The sequence below is a fragment of the Bos taurus genome, chromosome 15, assembly GCF_002263795.3.
Source record: "Bos taurus isolate L1 Dominette 01449 registration number 42190680 breed Hereford chromosome 15, ARS-UCD2.0, whole genome shotgun sequence".
Lineage (NCBI taxonomy): Eukaryota > Metazoa > Chordata > Mammalia > Artiodactyla > Bovidae > Bos > Bos taurus.
The window spans coordinates 41,398,198-41,420,338 of NC_037342.1; the positions used below are offsets into that span (position 1 = coordinate 41,398,198).

The following is a 22,141-nucleotide window of genomic DNA, read 5'->3' on the forward strand; positions in this document are numbered from 1 at the left end:
ACCCCAGCCTGAGGGACAGGAAGATGCCCCTGGCACGAGACCCGGTATACCATATGTCTGTCCGTTTCCCTCGCTGGTGATTTTTCTCTTTCAGCATCAGATGGGGTTTGTAGGCCTGCTGAGCTGTGTGGGCTGAGAGGACAGTGAGCTGAAGCAGTCATTTGTGGCTGAGGAGGAGCTGGGGGGTCAGGGATGTGTATCTGTGCCCTGGGAGGCAGGGGGAGTCATAAATCATCCACAGACAGGATAATAGCTCGGCCTCCACCTCTGATGTGAGTCACAGGAGGGCTGTTGCGGTCTTAGCACTTGGTAGCACCTTGTATTCTAGGCCTTTTTGTCAAGGATCCTCCAGCCCGCGGCTGTTCCCTAATCCAGGACTGCCCCGCCCCACCCTTTGCTCACAGGATCACAGTGGAAGCCTCCAAGCTGGCCTCTCCCCCTCCAGCCTGGTCACTGGAGCTGGAGTAACTGGAGGGAGGGAGGGAGGCGAGGAAGATGAGAGGTTACAGGCACAGCTTTGGCATCAAACTGCCTCGGTTTAGATTTCAGCTACTGTTCTCCAACTGTGTAACTTTGGACAAGTTCTTAATTTCTCTGTCCCTCAGTTTCCTCATCCACAAGATGGGGGTGATGGTAACACTTGCCTCATAGAGTTGTTACTAGGATTCACTGGGATAAAGCATAGCAGCACTCAACACTTGAGACTGGATAGTTCTTTGCTGTGGGGGGCTGTCCTGTGCATTGTAGGGTGCTGAGCAGCATCGTGACCTCTACCCACTGGATGCCAGTAGCAGCCTTTCCCACCCTCATCGTGGCAACCAAAGATATCCCCAGACACTGCCGAATATCCTCTAGTTGGCAAAAGTGCCCGCCACTGGGAATCACAATTCTAAGTCATCTTCTATTAAATCTCCAGTTTCCCTGTTGCTCAGAAGCATAGCTGGGCCTGCTGGACCTACAGGCACTAAAAGCATGGTGTCTTGTAAAAAACTATTTCCCTCTTTAGTGTTCAGGCCATTTATTGATTCAGTCCACCGCTGATTGGGCTTTTGAGGTGTCTAAGCGACAGCTTAACAGAATCTTCTTTGCTAAGTTGCCCTGTGATCTGACCGGCTGGTGGCTACCCCACTCGAGATGCACTTTGTTGCTTGCTTTTTAAGTAACAAACAACTGTCTGTCCTTATTATGATTTTCCCAGACTCTGGAGTAATAAACAGCTCTGATGACAGTGGTACCAGATAGTAAGTAAGTGGACACATGACTCTCTGAGCATCTCCCCCAAGCACTTCAGAGCAGCTAAGTGGATAAAACTGGTTTTAGCTATTACCTGGGCAGCTACTTGTGTCTGTGGAGCCCGCCCTAGAAATGAGAGCCAAGTCCTAGTGACAGGGACGAAGGAAGGAGTGACAGTAACTGCCTTCCTGGCTGTCCTTGTCTGGCGGCCCACACCCTGGAGCTTCAGGAAATTCGGGTCCTGACCTGCTATGTGACTAAGAGCTACACTGTCCTGAGGACAGAGTATGGTGTGTTCAACCCAAGGGCAAATATATAGCTGTGCATCTTTGCAGAGAGGCTCTGGTAGCAGGCTCACACTTTCGTGCATTGAGGGAAGGCTTTTTGGAGGTAGTGAGCTTTTATATTGACTTTCAACATAGCAAGAGTTGGGGTAAGAGATGGAGGAAGTGCGGACGGTTCCCATATCAGTGTGTTTATGACCACTATTTCCTGATATGTTAGTTTCCCCAACTTGACTGTTGGATCATCCAGGACAGGGAACCATGGCTTTCTCAACTGTGGACCCTCAGGACCCAACTTAGAGATTACTTGTTAGATGATTGGATGGATGGATGAGATTCCTACCTGCATCTAATTTAATTTCCTAAATCCTCAGATCAGATCAGATCAGTCGTGTCCGACTCTTTGCGACCCCATGAATCGCAGCACGCCAGGCCTCCCTGTCCATCACCAACTCCCTGAGTTCACTGAGACTCACGTCCATCGAGTCAGCAATGCCATCCAGCCATCTCATCCTCTGTCGTCCCCTTCTCCTCCTGCCCCCAATCCTTCCTAAATCCTACCAGTCATCAAATTCTCCCTCAATGCCAATAAACTGGAAGCCACAGCAGGTCATCAACTCCCCTTGATGGTGAACTGGGAACCCAGGCCACCCGATGGACGGTCTCAGGATTCTGATGAGAAGCCTATCTCTTACCCAGTTTAGGTGTTGACTAGGGCCTCCTTGGCTCTGTGTTCTAGTCACATTTCCACGTTGAAGGCAGGCATTCTACATTTGGCCTCTGCTTAGAACTTTGATCACCCTTTACCTCTTTTACGGGAAGAATCAGTCACCCTGGTAGTTTTGATGTCCATTTCCATGGATTCATAAAACTTCCTTGGAGAGCAAATCCAGCTGTAATGAATGTCTACAATCTGTCTCTCCATCCTTTTTGTCCTGCCCTGTGAGGCTGACTTTACAGAAGTTTCCATGGGCTCCTATGTTGTCTGACTTCCAGCTGGGTTCTTCCAATGGGCCAACCCAGCAGAGGAACAGACTGGGGAAGGGAAAGTGATGTTGGGGTGGTTATTAACCACCACTCACCATCACCTCAAACCTCTCCCTCCCTGGACCCTTCTCGCAAGTCTCTCCATGTAACTTTTACACATTCTGGTACCTGCTGTCTCCTCTCATCCCTTTGAGCCTGGTGACGGTAACAGCTCCATGTTACTGTCCCAAGGAACTAAACTATCCCTGTGCTCCCTTCCCGTAGACCCACACTGCTGAGAACCCTGCCTGTATTTACCCTCCTTGGATTCCTCTACCTGAGCGTGCCGCCTATTTCCTGCTGGGACCTTAGCTGATCCACTGACCTGAGGCTCTTTTTAACATCTGAAGGATGACTGCCTCTCCACCCCTTCCCTGGATGCTGAAGTTCAGGAAGAATATGGCCCTGAAAGTCCACCCCTTATTTGCTCTCCTCATGTGCACTGCCCTTCTCCCCACACAGTCCCTTTCATGCTCTGCACCCTGTTTTAAAAGTCCTCGAGAATCACCTTCTTTAACTAACACAAGAAATACTTCCTTTTACCATTTGAAATTAATCAAAAATATTTATCAGTGAGAGTTTTTTTTAATAGATCAAGATAACAATAGGGCCTACCCTGAAATCTAACCTAAAGCAGAGAAGTACGGTGTCTTGATTTGTCCATGTGACCTAATCATAGGTTGGGGTTTTAAATTTCTTTGGTGATACAGGATGAGAGCTCACAAACCCTATGACTGTCCTTGTTGGGAACCATTGCCTAAAGTTGGGGGAAGTGACTGAAAACTGTGAAGGCCAAGGTCCTATGGCTTTCCGCTAGACCAGAGTCAGCCCCGATCTCTGTAAATAAAGTCATTCATTTGTATTGCCCATGTCAGTGTTTGCACTAGAGTCACAGAGCTGATTTTCCAGACCATTTGGCCCTTTGTGCAAAAAAATGGTTAAAACAGCAGCCTGACTGCTCTCCTTTGAAAGGCCCACTGACATGGTTGGCCCTTGACTGGCATCTGGGAGCTTGGATTGCAGGAAGGTTCCCACCACTCCCACAGATGGTAAGAGCAGCTCACTGTGCCCAAACTGATTATACAACTAATATGGTTTATGCTGAACACCTGCCTTCCTGCTGGAAGTCTGCGATAGGTATGTACCAGGCAGAGGCTGCCTGTGTGACCAGCCTCCAGTAAAAAGCCTGGGTGCTGAGTCTCTAAATGTTTCTCTGGTAGATAACCCTTCACAGGCATTATCTCAACTCCTTGCTGGGGACTCCTGGGCATCTTCTGTGACTGCTGTAGAAGGAGCCTTGAGAGCTGACACCTGGTTTCCTCCAGGCTTTGCCCTCATGCCTTTCTCTTTGCTGCTTTGATTTATATCTTTTCCCCAGAATAAATCATAGTTGTGAGGGCAACTATATGCTGAATCTTCTGAGTCCTAGAGAACCACCAAACCTGGTGGTGGTTGGGAGACCTCCCAGCATGCTGCAAAGCCCCGGATATTTATTTTCCACCTGGCCCTTTAAGAAGAAGTTTGCCAACTGCTCTACACAGTCTTAGGATGGATGGAAATTGCCTATTACATATCACCCCTCCCACAGAACTCTGAGCTCCCTAAGACGTCGCCCAGGTCTTTTGCTCTTTAACTCCTGGTCAAGTGCAGCATCTTACACAAAATATTTATGGAGGGAAGAAGTCAGCAAGCCTGCAAATAATGGATTCAAGCAGTGTTTCTTAAACTGTGGGTGGTGAAATCCATTTAAAAGGTTATAACCCCTGTTTTTCAATGAAAAAAGTATAGAAAACTGAGTATGCTGCATATAGTGAGGCTAAGTTTGATTTCTTGAGAATTTTGTATCAGTTATATCTGTGGACCAGGCACTGTACTGAATCATAACGTAAAAGGGTCTCTTCTTGTCTGTTACAATGGAAGATTATTTGAAGGCCCCTGGATTGTGCTCTCTTGGCCGGCTGCCCAAGGAGATGCCCCGCAGACCCTCCCCACCTCTCTGGCTGTTAACCTCTGACCTCATTCTCCCCACCCCCGGCCCCCAGAATGTGTACTACACGAGCAGCCAGCAGATCCACGTGGGCATCCTGAGCCCCACGGTGGATGACGACGACAACCGGTGCCTGGTGGACGTCAACAGCCGGCCGCGGCTCATCGAGTGCAGCTACGCCAGAGCCAAGAGGATGAAGCTCCACTGGCAGTTCTCTCAGGTAGCGGCCCGCCCGAAGGAGCAGCAAGAGGAACAAGGGAGGGGCCAGGCCTGGGAGGCATGGGAGGAATGGAGGGGCAGAGCAGAGGAGCCAGTCTCAGGATTTAAAGAGCACCTACTATGGGCGGGGGTGGAACTGGTTAGCTCATTGACTCCTGATACTGGCTCTGAGGGAGTTTATTATTATTGTCATTGTTGTTGCTTTAGTGGTATTTTATTTAACTTTTAGATATAAGGAAACAGGCTCAGAGGTGGGAGTCCCCTGCCTGAAGTCACATAGTTAGCGGGCAGGGCTGGGATTGAAACTGAGTCTCTGACTCTAAAACTCACATTTCTTCTGCATAAGCCCCTTCTGACAAGCGCAGCCCCAGTATCCCAGGTACAGACCGTGCTGGGTCATCTGTGATCTGTGAGCCACTCTGCCTTCCTCCTCGTTCTGCGGGGAATGAGGTTTCCTCAAAGGGCAGTGTCTGGGGACCATTTTGTGAAGGGCAGTCTGCACACTGGTGACCATGAAACATTCCTTTATTAAGTCTCCATCAATTCTGAGGACTGTATTTATCTTCCTGCTCTGCAATGGCCCAGTTATAAGATGATGGCCCAGGAGCAGGGCGCCAGCTGCAGACACCCCATGATGACCCAGCTTTGAAGAAAACCCGTGCCTTGGCCCAGAGGCCTCCAGCCCCTAGGGAATCCATTAAGTTAGGATCCATTTCCACCCACAGATAGGAGCATCCACCTCCCAGGGAGTACAGGGAAAGCGTTCATCACAGGAGGTAAGGGAGTTCTTTTAGAGCCTCAAGGCTGCTGGGCGCTGCACGTGGTAGATGCTCCTGGGGAAGTCAGAAACAGAAAGTCTATACTCGCAGGATGTAGAGGCAGAGGCCCCGACTCAAGACTCCCAGCAAGCTGCTTCCACCCTGGAAGGAGGCTGACGGGCACAGGAAGGAGGTGTTCGGTCGGCCTGACCTTGATTCCAGCCCTCACGTCCAGTTACTCTCCCCTGTAGTGGTGGATGGGGGGCAGGGAGGTCCTGCTACATCAAGTCTGGCACAGGGCACCTCTGACCTGTGGTCTGGGTGTGCAGAACCAGATAGACCTGAGAGAGACCCTCAGTTGGGTCCTAAATGGATGGTGAAGGTCAACTCTCAGCAACAAGTTCAACCTAAGTCATAGATTCACGGGCTACTTGGAGGGCAGGAGTGAGAGTCCAGACCAGGAATTTGTGACCCCAGAAAAGCAGATGTCGGGGAGCAGCACAGGGAGACAAACGACAGCACGCCTAAGGGCAGGTAGAGGATGCAGCTCAGAGTCCAGGCTGGGCCTGCGCAGGGCGTGGGGTTCAGTGAAAGGGAATGGTGCCCAGGGACTGGGGCCTCTGGTCTTGCCCCTCCCTATCCATGTGACCTTTGACACGTGCTGCAAACGATAAAGTTCTGTCCCATAGGAAGAATTAGCTAAGGTTCATACAGTGTTTACCCTGTGCCAGACTTCTGGGTGCCGGACACACACCAGCTCATTCAGTCATCACAGCGACTGTGTGTGATTTGCTGTGGACCGTTAGCCCAAGATCATAGATGAGGCACAAAGATGTCAAACAACAGACCCAAGGCGCTCACTGGTTATTATTATTACTCCTGACCTACTTCAGACTCTCTTTTCTACTTGTAAGTGTGTAAGGATGTTGGAAGTGGCCCCTAGAAGCAGGTCAGGGTCAGGGCTGAGGCTTAGAATAGAGGACACGTCTTCCTCCCCCTCCCTCTCTCCTGGTGGAGCCCACATGGCCCAGCTGTGACCTGTTGTGGCCCCACACTGTGCCCAGTGGAAGGCTCTATCAGTTTCCTCTGCCAGGCTTCCAGCCCGGAGCAACACAGCACAGGGCTGCATCTCCCCTCTGTTGTTCAGTCGCTCAGTCATGTCCGACTCTTTGAGACCCCACGGACTGCAGCATGCCAGGCTTCCCTGTCCTTCACCATCTCCTGGAGCTTGCTCAAACTCATGTCCACTGAATCAGTGATTCCATACAACCATCTCATCCTCTGTCACCCCCTTCTCCTGCCTTCAATCTTTCCCAGAATCAGGACCTTTTCCAATGAGTCAGCTCTTCCCATCAGGTGGCCAAAGTATTGGAGCTTCAGCTTCAGCATCAGTCCTTTCAATGAATATTCAAGGTTGATTTCCTTTACAACTGACTGGTTTGATCTCCTTGCTGTCCAAGGGACTCTCAAGAGTCTTCTCCAGCACCATTCGAAAGCATCAATTCTTCAATGCTCAGCCTTGTTTATAGTCCAACTCTCACATTTGTACATGACTACTAGAAAAACCATAGCTTTGACTAGACAGACTTTCTGTCCACCTTTAAATTACAAGGCAGAGGGAGCCCTGAAGATGTGCGGTCAGGGAGGAAGGCTAACCGTGGGCTTGGTGGTGAAGTGGCTATTGTCTCCCAGCTCACGTTAGATGCAAAATAGACTCGCAGGCTGGAGGCAACAGAGAGAAATGGGTACATCGGCCCGCGGAGGTGAATGGGGCTGACTGGGCTGGGTGAGATGGGGACTGTACCATCTGGAGGGTCTTGTCGTGGCTCACATCAGTGCTGCCTTCAGTCACTTTGCTTCTCCCCTGCTTTCAGTTTCCTCCTGGGAGTTGTATGCCACCATGCAGGAAGATGGGGGTGGTGGGTTGGGGCAGAGCTGGTGGCTTTTCAGAAGAGATACTACATAACTTAACCCATTCCAGTGTTCTTGCCTGGAGAATCCCAGGGACGGAGGAGCCCAGTGGACTGCCGTCTATGGGGTTGCACAGAGTCAAACACGACTGAAGTGACTTAGCAACAGCAGCAGCAGTACATAACTTGGCTCTTGTAGATGACATGAGAGTTTGCTCCATATAGGAGTTGAGAGGGGGCATTCCAGGGAGAAGGAATGGCATAGGTGCAAGCTGAAGGCACCAAACCCAAGCTACGTGCAGGGAGCTGCAGATGGTGCGTGTGGCTGGATCCTGGCGGGCATCGCGGGGCACACCTGGGGATGCGTCTAAGGGGCAGACTGGCATGGACCTGGTCCCATGGAAGGTGAGGCTTCATGTGGGGACCGGTGTGTTAGGTCTGTGTTTTGAAAGCCCGCAGTGGCTGGAATTGTGGAGCTGAATGGTGAGGAGAAATTCTAGAAGGGGGGAAGAGACAGGTAGGAGAGTTACCAGAGGCTGAGATGCAGCTTGAAAGTTTAGCCGTTCCTTCCTCCTCCTCCTTCTCCTCTATGACCCTGGGGTCTTCAGGACCCTGCCTGGCCCCCACGATCTCCTGTCAGGACAGAATCTGAGGCTGCCCCCAGGAGCCCAGCGTTTGGTGGGGTGGACCAAACAAGCAGGCAGCTGTGGCTGGGGGTCCTGGGATGGGCAGGCACGCTACTTCAACGCACTGGGAGAGGGAGGAGGAAAGGACCCAGGTTGCCCTGGAATACCATCGAGAAATCAGGGCCCAGCCAGGCACCTGCCACTCTGGGAACTGTGTGTCACTGGCTATGAGTGCCCCTGAACTGAACTGAAGTGAGCTCCCTGGGCTCTTTTCGAGTCCTTGCTCCTCCCAGAAGCTCCAGAATCACGAGGGGCTATTCCTTAGATTGTCTTAGATTGTCTGTGGGGCTTCGGCCTCTCTGTGCCTAGCCTCATGCAGTTTGAATCTGAACTTGGACTGCTTTGACATCCCATCTCTGCACACAGGCATGTCCAGCTCCTTTCCAGCCCTCGCAGACAGATGGCCTTCCCACCCATGCCCAGATCCAAAGGCCTTGGTGCCCCAGCTGGCCCTCATCTCATCTGCCCTTTTCTGACTTGGGCAGAGAGAGGAATATTCCTCCAAAATCCAGCTCCATCCTTCACTCATCTCAGCATATACACAGCCCTGAACAGGCAGCCCCACACACTCATGCTTGAAAGGGACACTCTGACAAAAGCAGGCCATGTTAGCATGTGCAGCCCTGAGGACCGGGCAGTTTTTTGCTCCTTATACATAAATCTAATTAGAACCCCAGGGCACTCTGGCATCACCTCTTTGATCCTTCTACCAAGGAAACTGTTTGGAAATAATATTTTTAAATCCCTAATTTGCAAACCCAGAGCAGCCACTCTCACTTGATATTTAAAAATTAATGTTTGTGAAATTTTTGTTTCATGCAAAATGATCAATGTTTATCAAGCATCCTGGAATCTGTCCTCAAGCCCTTACTGTTTAGGAACTACTGTTGATGAGGCCAGAGGAAGCTGGAAGCCTCTTAAATGATTAAAGTTATGACCTGGGCTAATTTTCTTGCAACAGGTTTTAATCTTTGCAAATTACAATGGGATTCTACCAACTAAAATGTTCTGGTGCAGAAGTTGGGCTGAAAGATTTTACTGGTGCATTTCAAATCTTCTTCTCACTTTCACATTCTGCATTATTTACTCTCCTGAGGGCTGCATTTAAACTCCACAGACATTTAGGCTGAATTAATTCCAAAATAATCTAGTGTGATTCTCCCAGTTTCTCCTACAAAGAAGATAGTATTTGCATATCTTAGTGCTCCATCTCATAGCCTGCTTTTCTGTTTAACAAATAAAATGCCTGTCCTCTAACCCCTGCACGCTCTTCTGAATTTCCAGTGCTTCAGGATGAATCAAAACAGCATTAGATACTGACACTGAGAAACCACATTTGATGAAAACATCTCTCAGCAACGCTGATGTACAGGGCTCTGATGAGCAATTTTCCAATGATGAACATTCTTTCCTTCAGTCATTCATCAAACATTTATTGAGCACAGTGGTTGGGCAGGAGGGATGCAGATATGAATCAGACACGGCCTCTGCCCTGGAGGAGCTCTTGGGTGTATAAACACATAACAAAACTGGATGGCAAGAACAGAAATGAGGGGGATGGATACAGTGTTCTGGAAGCCCAGGGTGACGGGCTCTGTCTGCACAGCTCAGGCAAGGCTTCACATTCGAGACATGTTTGATCTGGATCTTGAAAGTTGCAGGATACTTCCCAGGTGTAGAAAGGAAGAACAGCCTATGTAGAGGCTCAGCATGGGCAAAGGCAGAAAAAGGCAGGGTATGTCTGAGGAATAAAAATTCAGTGTCGCTGTGGGTGGAATTTAGAATTTGGGTATGAGAGAGATGGGACACAGAGTCAGTTTGGAGGCAGGTAATGGTCATTGAAAATTAAGCCCAGGAGGTTTGACTTTACCTTAAAAGCCAAGGGAGGAGCTAGGAGTGTTCATGGGCTCCCCTGGTGGCTCAGATGGTAAAGAATCTGCCTGCAGTGCAGGAGACCTGAGTTTGACCCCTGGGTCAGGAGATCCCCTGGAGAAGGGAATGGCTACCCACTCCAGTACTCTTGCCTGGAGAATTCTATGGACAGAGGAGCCGGGCAGTCTATAGCCCATGGGGTCACAAAGAGTCCAACAAGACTGAGCGACTAACACTTTCACTTCACTTTTCACAGGAGGGGTTCGATAAGCTTTAGATTGACATGATGTGGTCTGAATACCTCTGGCAGCAGAGTGCAAGGTGGAATGGAGGACAGAGAAGAAAGTAGGAGGCTGTTCCATCACCCTTGTGAGAAAAGGGATGGATGAGGTTGCCATGGGGGCATGGAACCAGGCAACTGCTGGGGAGAACATTGAGAGACAGTTCATCAGTCTATCGGAAGTAGTGATGAATTAAATGGAGGTAGTTGTGAGGGGAGATTATGAATTGAGGGCCACCCCAGGCTCTGAGTTTGAAGAAGTCAGTTAGCACCTATCTCTAAACAGCCAACATTTCCCATGTCAACAAGTGATGAGACTTCATTAACATCAGAAGTGGTACTTGTTCCTTCATGATTTTTCTAACTTGTGACTCATCCAGAATTAAAGAATTTCCTAAACTGACTATGTCCTGGGATCATAGACTCATATACATTAGGTATAAGACTTTAGGGCTTCCCAGATGTCACTAGTAGTAAAGAACCTGCCTGCCAATGCAGGAGACATAAGAGACACAGGTTAGATCCCCTGCAGAAGGGCGTGGCAAACCACCCCAGTATTCTTGCCATACTTGGAATCCCATGGACAGAGGAGCTGGGCAGGCTACAGTCCTTGGGGTCGCAAACAGTCGGACATGACTGAAGCAACTCAGCACACACACGTGCATAAGACTTTAATCTTCTCAGAGTACCCCACATACTGATATCTGGGGGATTCTGGGATTAGGCAACGCAGTGTCAGTGAAAGAGGCATCTAATAAGTGCCCCTGGACCAAGAGAAGGAGACAGGGGGAAGCAGGTATTAGGTCACTACACAGGAGAACTGTGTGGCACCAAAGCAATGGACTGCCTCTCAGGGGCAGTGAGGCACCCATCCTCCCCACCACCCCCCATCACTATCGCTTTGAATGGTTAAGCAAATGCCACGTCCTCTCTCCAAGATGTTATTGAGGGAATTCATGACCTAGGAAGGCTGTTATGATGTGTGTCCTTTAAATTTCAGCTTCCTTAAAGTCTATTTGAATACATGGTTGAAGCAAAAATGACCTCAGGAATGGATGATCTCCACCCTCAAATATCATAAGGGTTTCTGTAGGCAAAGAGAACAGGCTTGTCCTAGGCATCTCTGAGGAAGGACCAGCTGGAGGGGGATACAAGGGCAATTTACAGAGCAGCTTTCTCATAGAGATGTCTGGACATGAAATTGGCCATTCAATGGCATTGAAATATGTATAATATCATATATGAAACGAGTCGCCAGTCCAGGTTCGATGCACGATACTGGATGCTTGGGGCTGGTGCAATGGGACGACCCAGAGGGATGGTATGGGGAGGGAGGAGGGAGGAGGGTTCAGGATGGGGAACACATGTATACCTGTGGCGGATTCATTTCGATATATGGCAAAACCAATACAATATTGTAAAGTTAAAAAATAAAATTTAATTAAAAAAAAATAAAAGAAATTGGCCATTCAAGGAAGAGGTGGACTCAGAGAACCACTCAGCAGGCCATTAGTGGTGTCACAGCTCTAAGTAGACTTGGATTGGATGGTTCTCAGGGCTTGCCAACTCTGAAATTCTATAATTCTAAGCTCCTAATGCCCAGAAAAGGGCTTTTTCTACCTAGAAGCCCCAAGTGGGCCCACCTTACTAAGAAGCACCATGAACTTGAAAATGAGCTGCATGTCTGCTATGAGGGTCATCATTATCCCACTTTATGGAATTGTTTATCTGTTATTTTTCTCCATAACTCTTTCTCCCATCAACTAATAGACTGGAGGGATGGGCTATCTTATACTTTCAGTGTCTCTAGCACCTAACAGAAAGCCTGAAACAGAAGAGATACTTCAGGATGCTGTCGATTAAATGAAAGAATCCTTTCTAAAAATTCACAAATACTAATACAAATATTCTGTGTCCCAGATCTCGAGACAGGTTTGTGGGAGACCCAAAGATGAACTCTACCCTCAACAACTCCTCCTTGCATGCACGTATGCATGCTGAAAAAAAAAAAATAATCGTACGACAGTATTTCAAGGACATTTGAACATGGTAGTCAAAGGGCTCAGTTTAGTTGGGAAATCCCTGCAAGAACATTTTTAGAGGGTAGTGCGTCCAGCCGCGATACACAGCCATGATTGAAGCAGGCTGCTCCAGCTTACTCTTCCAATAGCTTCAGATTTGGGGGAGGAAGGTGGAAATGATCTTTACTAAAACAAGTATGCATACTGTATGAAAGGGAGTAGCAATTTGTATGAATATTTGTTAAAACAAGAGGCTCTGATGAGATGTCAGTGTGTTCTGACCGCACTTCATGCTGCCCCAGACTCTGAGATGTGTTGTCATCCCTGTGGGCCATTGAGGGTGATAGGAACACAGGCAAGTCCCATTCAGTGCACAGGGCAGCCTTCCCACTGGTGGGCTGTCCTCCCATCTCAGCCCCCAGTCTTGCCTCATTCTCAGCTCAGAGGCAAGGGCTTTAAAAGGCTTTTTAATGCCTTTTCCAAATGGAGAGCATCAAGGATAACAGCAGAGATGACCGTTAAGGCCGGGAGAGAAAGCATTTCGAGAGCCTGCAGAGACTGCCTGGAAGAGAGCTGAGTGCAGAGCCTGGCCATGGACCACTTGTTCTGATTTGTGGGTTCTAATTTGATAATTTGATGCAAGATGAGTAACTCACTCCAAAAAGAACTTATTTGCAGAGCACATTTCCCAGGGAGCATCACTGATTCTGCCAAAGAATTTCCCAGCACGCAAGGAGGAGGAGTCCTTGACTTTCTCCTGCTCCAATCCCCAGGCGCTGTCAGGAAGTCCAACTTGGAGAACCTTTTGTACTGAGAAGAAAAGACTATAATTGGGTGTTTCTTTGCAGCTCTGGAATAAAGCAGCTTTTCATTTCCATGTCACATGAAGGGGCAAGTGTAGAACTGTCCGGTTTTGAAGGACTGACAAAGCTTTATTTAGGCCCTGAATATTTTCTTAGTTATTTTTAGTTTATGGCTGTCAGCACTTTAGATCAGGAGCCAGGACCAGGTGTGAAGGCTCAGTACCTCACTGTTCAGACCCAGGGGGAATTTTACTTATTTATTTAAAATTTTCCTTTAGTTAGTTACTTATTTTTGGCTGAGCTGGGTCTTCATGCTGCACCAGCTTTTCTCTAGTTGCGTCAAGTGGGGGTGACTCTCTAGTTACGACGTGCAGGCTTCTCATTGCAGTGGTTTCTCTTGTGGAGCACGGGCTCTAGGTTGTGCAGCCTCAGTAGTTGTGGCTTCTGGGCTCTAGAGCTCAAGCTCAGTAATTGTGGCTCAGGGGCTTAGTTGCTCTGAGGCATGTGGGATCTTCCCAGACCAGGGATCAAACTGTGTCTCCTGCATTGGCAGGTGGATTCTTTACCACTGAGCCACCAGGGAACCTGTGGGTGGGATTTTAAATTTTATGTATCAAACATTCACGTGGTTCTTACTGTGCACCAGGTACTACTGTAACTGCTGTATAAATATCACTTCATCCTCATGACGTTGCCATCAGGCGCTTCATATCCCCATTCTACAGATGAGGAAACTGAGGCACAGAGAGATTATAGTATTTGTCTGAGGTCAAATCAGGATTCTGCCTCCAGGGCCCATGCTTTAAACCTTAATGCCAAGGAGGCTTTGTCTTGTCTCTAGAAAACCCGTGGATTACTGCAGTAGGAGTTTGACAGCCAGCTGTAGATGTGTATGAACAGGCTGTATTCCTGCTTCCTCAGCAAACTCCCTCCAGTCATCTTGCTGGATACCCTCCTTCACCCTTCCTTTTGCATTTGACATTGCCATTACCCTATTTTCAGTCCAACAGACCTCAGAGCAAATCCTAAGCAGAATCTCACTCAGGAACAGGTGCGTCTCCTTTAAAAACAACAAACACCAAAGCACTTTTTAAATAAACCAAGTGTTGAATATTCATAGTACAGAAAGACCACTTTCCTCTACAAAAAAGACTTAATCTCAGGATTTCTTTATCTAGCACTAACATCCCACCCATGCTTTGAATTACTTGGTTATTAATCATTAACGACTTAACCTGGAAACTCCCACATCCACTGTGCTTAAAGCCAAAGACCCACTGGGCCACTTGCCCATGGAAAACTAATTAGAACGAAAAGTGGAAACAGAGCTCTGAAAGAAGCAGTCTTTGGAATACAGGATTCAGTCTTCACGCAACCTCCTTGTAAACACCTTGATTGCAAGCACGAGAGCAGCCTGAGCTTAGCTCAGCTGCTCCGGGTGCTCCAGCTGGGGGCGATAAGCCAAGCCTCATCCTTTCCCCAGAGAGGATCACGGTTTGCTTGTGGTCCCCAAAGTATGGTCCCTGGACCAGCAGCACCGGCAGTTGTGAAAAGCACTGCTGCTAAGTCGCTTCAGTCGTGTCCAACTCTGTGCGACCCCATAGATGGCCTCCCACCAGGCTCCCGCATCCCTGGGATTCTCCAGGCAAGAACACTGGAGTGGGTTGCCATTTCCTTCTCCAATGCATGAAAGTGAAAAGTGAAAGTGAAGTCACTCAGTCGTGTCCAACTCAGCAACCCCATGGACTGCAGCCCACCAGGCTTCTGCATCCATGGGATTTTCCAGGCAAGAGTACTGGAGTGGGGCACAGGCAGCTTAAAAATGTGCTTGCTTCCTCCTTCCCCACCCCTGCCAGTGCTCTACACTCCACACAGCAGCCGGAGGGACCTGGTTAGCATGTCAGTTCCACCCCGCAGTGGCCAGTCCTGTCATGGGATGAACAGCCAAAGTCCATTCACATTAGATCTTGGGCCTCATTTTCTCCCCCAGCCCCATGCTGTTCCCTGTACACACTAGGCCTGTGTGGGTCAGAAGGTGGGGCCCAATGATCAACGGTGTCAGAAAGCCCTTCAGGGGCTGTCTAATCCATTTGCCCTGCCCACATCCCCAGGGTTAGTCACCTGCCGTAGACACACACCTGGGCAAACAGGCAGAGAGGAAGTGCGTGGCTGTGAAATCCGGAGTCGGCTCCTTAGCACCTCAGCCCAAAGAGCTCATGGACCATAGTACCATGTGCCCCGCTGGGTCCATAGTCAGTGCTCCATGTGTCTGTACCCCCACGGTCCTATGGTACCTTTTAAAAACAAGAAGACTGAAGCCCAGGATGGCTCAGCCACTTACCAGGGTTACAGCCAGGGAGAGCTGGAAGCAGGGCTGGGAGCAGAGTCCCATGTTCTTGCTTCCACTCATCCCAACTCTGATGCCCATTCTAGTCTCTACGCCAGAGAGGCTTGGAAGAAGAAGGAGCTAGGCTGGGGGCTGGGAACCCAGCTCTAGGAATTATTATTAGCCTTCTTAATTCCATACATTCAGCTTTCCTTTTTTTTTTTTTTTTTTAAACACTGTTTCCATACTTAACTCGGTTTCCGTTCCAATTAAGCTCTCTGTGTGCTGCGGCCTCTCTCCTGCCAGGTTTAATTGCCCTTATTTAAATTCTTTAATTAAAAGTATTGTGTGTTTCCAGATCCTGTTGTAAGTATTACACAAATAATTTAGATAACTGGACTGGTAAACCCAGCAACTTCGCCCTCCCCTGAGGGCGGGGCTGCCAGGGGCTCTCTGGTTGAGAACCTGCTAATAGGTGGTCCTGGCTCCTTCCTCCCCGCTCCCCACCCCTGTGCTCTACATGCCACACAGCAGCCTGAGGGACCCGTTTAGCATGTCAGTCCCACCTCGCAGTGGCCAGTCCTGTCACTGGATGAAGAGCCAAAGTCCCTTCACACAACCTGCCCCTCTCTCAGCTCCTGGGTGTCCTCTCCTCCCCCGACCCCATGCTGTTCCCAGCACACACCAGGCCTCTGGGGGTGCGGGAGCTTCATTCTGGGACACAAGGCTCCCCAATTCACCTAGACTCCTTTTTTCCTCCCTCATGCTTTGCCCAGCTTGCATCTTCTCAGGATTACCCCCAAGCATCTCCCGCTGCTGCAGCCTGCCTCCTGCTCACAGCAGTTCCCGAATCCTCCCAACCTGCTGGACTTAGTCTATCTGGGCTGCTGGTATAAAAAGAAGACCAGTGACTGGGAAACTTGAACAACAAACATTTATTACTCACCATTCTGGAGGCTGGAAAGTTCAGGATCAAGGTGCCAGCAGATTTGGTGTCTGGTGAGAACCCTCTTCCTGGTTTTCACATGGCCACATTTTCACTGTGTCCTTGCGTGGCCCAGAGAAAGAGACCATCTCTCCTGTGTCTCTTCTTATAAGGGCACTAATTCCATCAGGAGGGCTCTGCCCCTGGGACCTAATTCCTCCCCAAAGGTCCCTACCTCACATCACACTGAGGATCAGGGCTTCAACACGTGGATTTATAGGGAACACATTCAATCCACAGCACTGTTCTCCATTTTTGTGCATAATCTTAGCACCTTTAACACACTAAAGAATCTACTGTTCTCTCTTCCTCCTAGAATACAGTCTCCACAAAGACGAAGTTCTCCTTCTGTTTAGTCACTGATATGTGTCAGTGGCCAGTAACTGTTCCCAGAATGTGATAGGCACTCATTAAATACTGGATGGATGGATAGAGCGATGAATCACGTCTTTGCAGAGAACTCTCAAAAGAATGAGATCAACCTGACTCCAGAGCCCCTGGGACTCATCGGGTGGCCTTCCCCTACCCCAAGCTGTGGCGCACCAGCAGCTCTCAGTCTAGTTCACCAACAGGCCTGGGCAGGGATGAATGGAGGGGAGCGTCTGGCCACTCAGCCTAGTGGGGAAGAGTGAAGGCAGCAGACTCCCAGCCCGACTCTCCCACTGACTGACCGTGTGGCCCAACTCTCTGAGCCTCAGTCTCCAATTCTACAAAATGGGGATAATTCTTACCTCCACTGCTCAGCGTTATTGTGAGGAACACTTGAAACAGCGTGTGAAGCACTTAACGCAGTGCCGGGGACACGGGGAATGAGCCCTGACCGTCACTACTTTTGTCTCAGGGCAGAGCCTACAGGTAGAGGGAAGGATAGCAGCCCCTCACCCCCAGGCTGCCCCCAAAGGTGCTGAGCTCACTGTGAAGGGACCCAATAGAGAAAAGGAGTCTCCTTCATAATTGTGGCAAATCAAATTTGCCCAGGAATGAGGTGAGATTCCAGGGTTTGCTCAATGACAGAGCTTGAGGTCTGGGAAGGAAGACAGGAGGGAGACTGGCCGGTGACCAGCGCAGCTGCACATCAGAGTGGGCTGGCTCCTCTCTGCATATCCCACATATGCCCCAAGACGTATACCAGGCCTCCAAGGTGGCCTTACTGCTCTGTTCTAGAAGATCCTCCTTCAAAGCCTCTGGGGAGAGAGCTCTCTTGGCCTCATTCTCCACCCTCAGGTCCGGATGCCCTCACTGAGGTTGTGTCTCCTTCACAGCCCTGCTCTTGGCCTGACTCCATTTCTCTCACAGCCTTCCCGGAGGCCATACCGGCTGTTTCTGCCTCAGGGTCACCATGCTTCCTGTGTCTTGGGTGCTGAGAGTGCGTCTGGGTCAGGGTAGGGCCTGGGAAATGCCATATTTGAGTCTCTGAAGGAACACTCTGCTTCTCAGAGACCTCTGCCCCACCTCCCTCTCTGGGCCTTGGCACGGCGCCCCTGGGGAAGGCTTAGAATGTGCCCGAGTGGCTGGCAGGAAAGGAGAGGGCTATGGATGCCTCTGTTTTGGACAAGTTTCTCCAGACTTCAGTGCTCTGGGCTTGGTGCAGCAGCCTCACGGTTGTCAAGGCCTGGCCTGGCCTGGCCTTAAGGACATCCTGAGCTGTCGGAATCCTCGACTGTCCCCTTTTCTGCCTGTTGTGCACTTTTTCTGGAGCCCCGATCCTGACACCATGAATAGCTTCATATCCATCTGTTGTGTTATAGCTGTTAAAGGGGTTGCCCATCGATCCTTCTGCTCATTCTTCAGTCATCAGGACCATAGTTACCATCTGGCCCTAGAGAGAAAGGAAGCAGAAGGGCAGAGCAGCTTGCCCCAGGCAGAAGCATCTTTGTCCAGGCCTCTCCTCTGTCTCACCAGCCGAATCACCAGCAGACCCTGTGATTAGAGAGCTGGGCTGGTTTCATTCCCATCCTGCCTGAGCTCTCCTCCAGCCTCATAGAATAAGACAACCACCAGGCTGCTGGGGACACAGGAGGATCGGAGGGGTTAGCCCCAGGCCCACAAAGCACTAGACCCAGCCTGGGTGTGGGCAGCAGAGCGCTCAGGCATTGGAAACCTGAGTGGCTGCCTGGCCTCACTTAGAGCGGATATCACAAGGGATACCCCTGGATTCAAAAGCCAAGATTTTGAGGGACAGGGAGAGGACCCAAGGTGGAGCACAGCTTCTGAAGATACGACTTGGGGCTGGCCAACAAAGTCATCCAGTCAGGGCTCGGGAGCGTGGTGTGGCCACCAAAGTACAAAGTCCTTGGCTATGTCCAAGGAGCCTCTTGTCCAGTGGAGACAAGGTGGGGACCCTCTGCTCTGTGGTCAGTTCTGAGTGACACACAACTGCTGGAGTTTGTCCACGGGAGGGCACCAGGCGGGAAAATGAAACCAGATTGTCTCACAAGGAACTGGAAATGTTTCACCTGGTAGAGAATGGAACTAGGGGGGACTGCGGGCCCCATCTTCCCCTATGGTAAAGGAGAAGGTGGAGAAGAAGGAGCCCACCCGCCTGTGGAAACCCCAGGGCACAGTCTGGGGCCCCTTGCTGGGTGCCCCTGAGACAACAATTTTCCTTCAGTAGAGGAGAATTCTCCCAAGATGGAGCGGCCCAGGGAAGCGTGCCCAGCCAGGAGGGCTCAGTCAGCTTGCAGGTGAGAATGAGAGGACCAGCCTTCCACATCTCTTCCAACACAGGGACCCCAGGGGCCTTTCTGAGCCCCTGCCTGGTGGCCCATCGTCCCTCGGCCCCTCAGAGCCTGAGCCTGAGGGCTTCTCTCTGGCTGCACCTCTGGGCCCCAGGTGAGCTGCTTCTGTTGTGCTCTCTCTCCACTCGTGGGATCAGTGAGTCCCTACTCTCCTCGGGGGAGGTGCTGGGGCCGGGGCACATGGGGAGACACTGCTTTGCTCCCTCGAATGCTTCTAAGGAGGTCTGCAGTCCCCGGGCCATCTCCCACACACAGGAAATGGGGAGTCCCACAGCCCCTCCCAGACATACATATAAAACACACTCCTTACCCCCTCTGCCACCCTGGCTCCTTCACCTGCTGTTCAAAGTCCCTCTGAGAGAGCTGGATTTTTGTTTTAAATTTTTTTAGCTGAAGAATAACATATACCCAGATAGAACCATCCAAACATACATACCAAAGTAAATGTTCAACTCAATAATTTAAAACAAAGCCAACATTTAGGTGGCCGCCAGCCAGGTCAGGAAATAGCACACTCCCTACTCCCAAGAAGCATCCTTTGGTCTACTGTCAATCATTTTCCCACTCCCCACTCCCCAAGATACCCACCCCTGACTCTGAGCCTGTGGCCTTATTTTGCCTGTTTGGAAAGTATGTATAAGTCTAATTGTGTATGTGTTCTTTGTCTGGCTTCTTTTGCTAACGTTATATTTGTAGGATTTGTCCTTAATGAATGGAGCTCTGGTTTGATCATTTTTAAAGCTAAGTATGTTATGTGAATAACCACAAGTTATTTATCCATTGTACTATTGATGGACATTTGGGTTGTCCATTGATGTCCAAATGTCCAAATGATGGACATTTGGAGCTTTTATAAACCATGCTTCAGAACCGGTGCAGACAGTTCTGGATACCCGCCTGGGCATGGGGTCGGTGGGTCTCAGGGCGGTGTACACTCAGCTGCAGGAGATGCTGCCTGTTTCCCAGGTGGTTGGAAGAACTGAGTCTCAGTGTTCTCTTGAGGTGTCAGTGGTCGCCATGGGGACAATAGTGGCCAAGGGGATGGCTTCCTTACAGAAGAGGAGTGTGTCCCCCTCTATCACAGGGTGCTGTTCACTGGGATGGGCATGGGGGCAGCTGGGGGTGCACTACCGAGTCCTGCTTGTGGAGGGGGGTCAGTTAGGAGACTGGTGCAGTTGTCCAGGTGACAGAAGACCGTGGCCTGAACCAGGGCAGATGTGATGGCATGGGGATAAGGGGACAGTCACAGGGCATGAGGAGGAATTGGTAGGACTTGGTGCCTAATCAGTCCTGGGGATAAGCAGAGGTGTCAGTGGAAATGCTTGGTTATTGCTGAGATGGGAAGCACAGGAGTATTCTGGGGAAAAGTGAATTTCCATATACTGGAGTCCATATACTCCAGTACCATGAAGCTCCAGGAGGCCAACTTATAAGAGCCTGCCTGCCTGGGAGGCCAAAGTCGGGCTGAGCACATCTTTGATGAAACTCAGAGATACTCTGAGAGTCTGGACCTTCACCCAGGTGCCAGCCAGCAGCCTCAGAGTGTCCAAGGCCTGCAAGGATCTCACTAAAAGCAAAAATTGGAGGTTTCTTTTTTGCTGCTGTAGAGCTGCTTTAAGAAGCAGAACCTCCCTTCTTTCACGGACTTTGAGCATAAACTGAGTATGCATGGCTACAGAACCTTCTGGGACATCAGCAGCATAGAGGGAAACCAAGCATATCCAGGGCTGACCAAGCCCAGGGCAGTAAGACAGTATCTAGGAGCCTGGGTTTGGTTGAGGCCAGCACTGATGACTCCAGAGGTTCATTTGGGAGCAAGGACCCTAAAAGCAGGAGGTCCTGGGCCTCTGGTGATGCTTACATTCAGGCCAATCATAGGGCGGTCCCAAGGAACTAGGATTTGCAGAACAAATGGGGAGCAGGACCCAGCCCCCATGGCAGGTGCAATAGAAGCAAACCAGCATGCCACACGCAGCTAGATAGATGGAAGCTGGGCTGGGGCATTTCTGTCCTCTTTCCTAACAAAGGACTAGGGCCCTGTGAAGAAAACAGAGGCACAGGGTTCCATCTTGGAGAGGAAACCAGCACCTGGAGATGGGAAGCCTCAGGCTCTGTGGGCATGCTGACCCCAGACCTCCTGCAGCTTCCCAGGATCCCACGCATCTGCACCCACAAGTAATCCCCACCAGCCACTGGGCCTGAGGCTCCCCCACACCCTCTGACCCCACTCTCCACCCTGGCTCCTAGGGAGGCCCCATCCAGAACCGCAAGTCCAAGCGCTGTCTGGAGCTGCAGGAGAACAGCGAAGCGGAGTTCGGCTTCCAGCTGGTGCTGCAGAGGTGCTCGGGCCAGCACTGGAGCATCACCAACGTCCTGAGGAGCCTGGCGTCCTGACCCCGCCTGAGCTGCCCCCACGCCCCGCCCCTTTGCTACTGTGTAGCACCTGCTGCAACGCTGCCTGCTGTCCGTGTGGGGGTGTTTGGAGTCTGGGGAACCAGGTTGGTGGGCCCCCAAAAGAGCTTTGTATTTCCTATTCAGTTTTCATGGAGTTTATAGAAAGACGCTGAATGGTGGGTGAGGGTATAATATCATAAACTATTTTGCAACTGTAAATAGGGGATACGTGGAAAATATTTATAACTGACAATAAAATACCATTGATTAAGGGGTGTTGCAGTCATTTGGTGGAGATTCAGGCCTGGCTCCTCTGAACTTGGAGCCCAAGATGTGGCTGTTTGCCCTCCCTGCTCCCATGCCTGAGAAACGAGGCTTTAAGGCCGGGCAGACAGTGGGAGCTTGTTGTGCAAGCTGCCAGCTTTCTCTGTGGGGCCCAGGGAGACGAAACGGGCACCTCGACCTCAGGGTCACCTCCAGAGAGAGGGTTCCCTCTGCTTCTACAAGACGCCTTAGTCTTTCATCCTGAGAAACCAGGAAGGCTCGTCAGCCACTGGGCTTCAGACCACACTGCTCTCTGGAAGCCACCGCCTTCACCTCCCAGAGCCGTCCACGGCCC

At 50.3% G+C, this 22,141-nt stretch overlaps 1 protein-coding gene across 2 annotated transcripts in view; it reads left to right on the forward strand.

Moving 5' to 3' along the window:
- Positions 1–21,793, forward strand: part of GALNT18 (polypeptide N-acetylgalactosaminyltransferase 18) — a 355,816-nt gene extending 334,023 nt beyond the window's left edge. Inside the window, exons 10-11 of one of the 2 annotated variants that reach the window (XM_024975529.2) lie at positions 4,586–4,750; positions 16,182–21,241. In XM_024975529.2, coding sequence (XP_024831297.1) covers positions 4,586–4,750; positions 16,182–16,301 — 285 coding nt within the window. In that variant the 3' untranslated portion in view covers positions 16,302–21,241. 2 annotated transcript variants of the gene reach the window in all.
- The last annotated feature ends 348 nt before the right edge of the window (positions 21,794–22,141 follow it).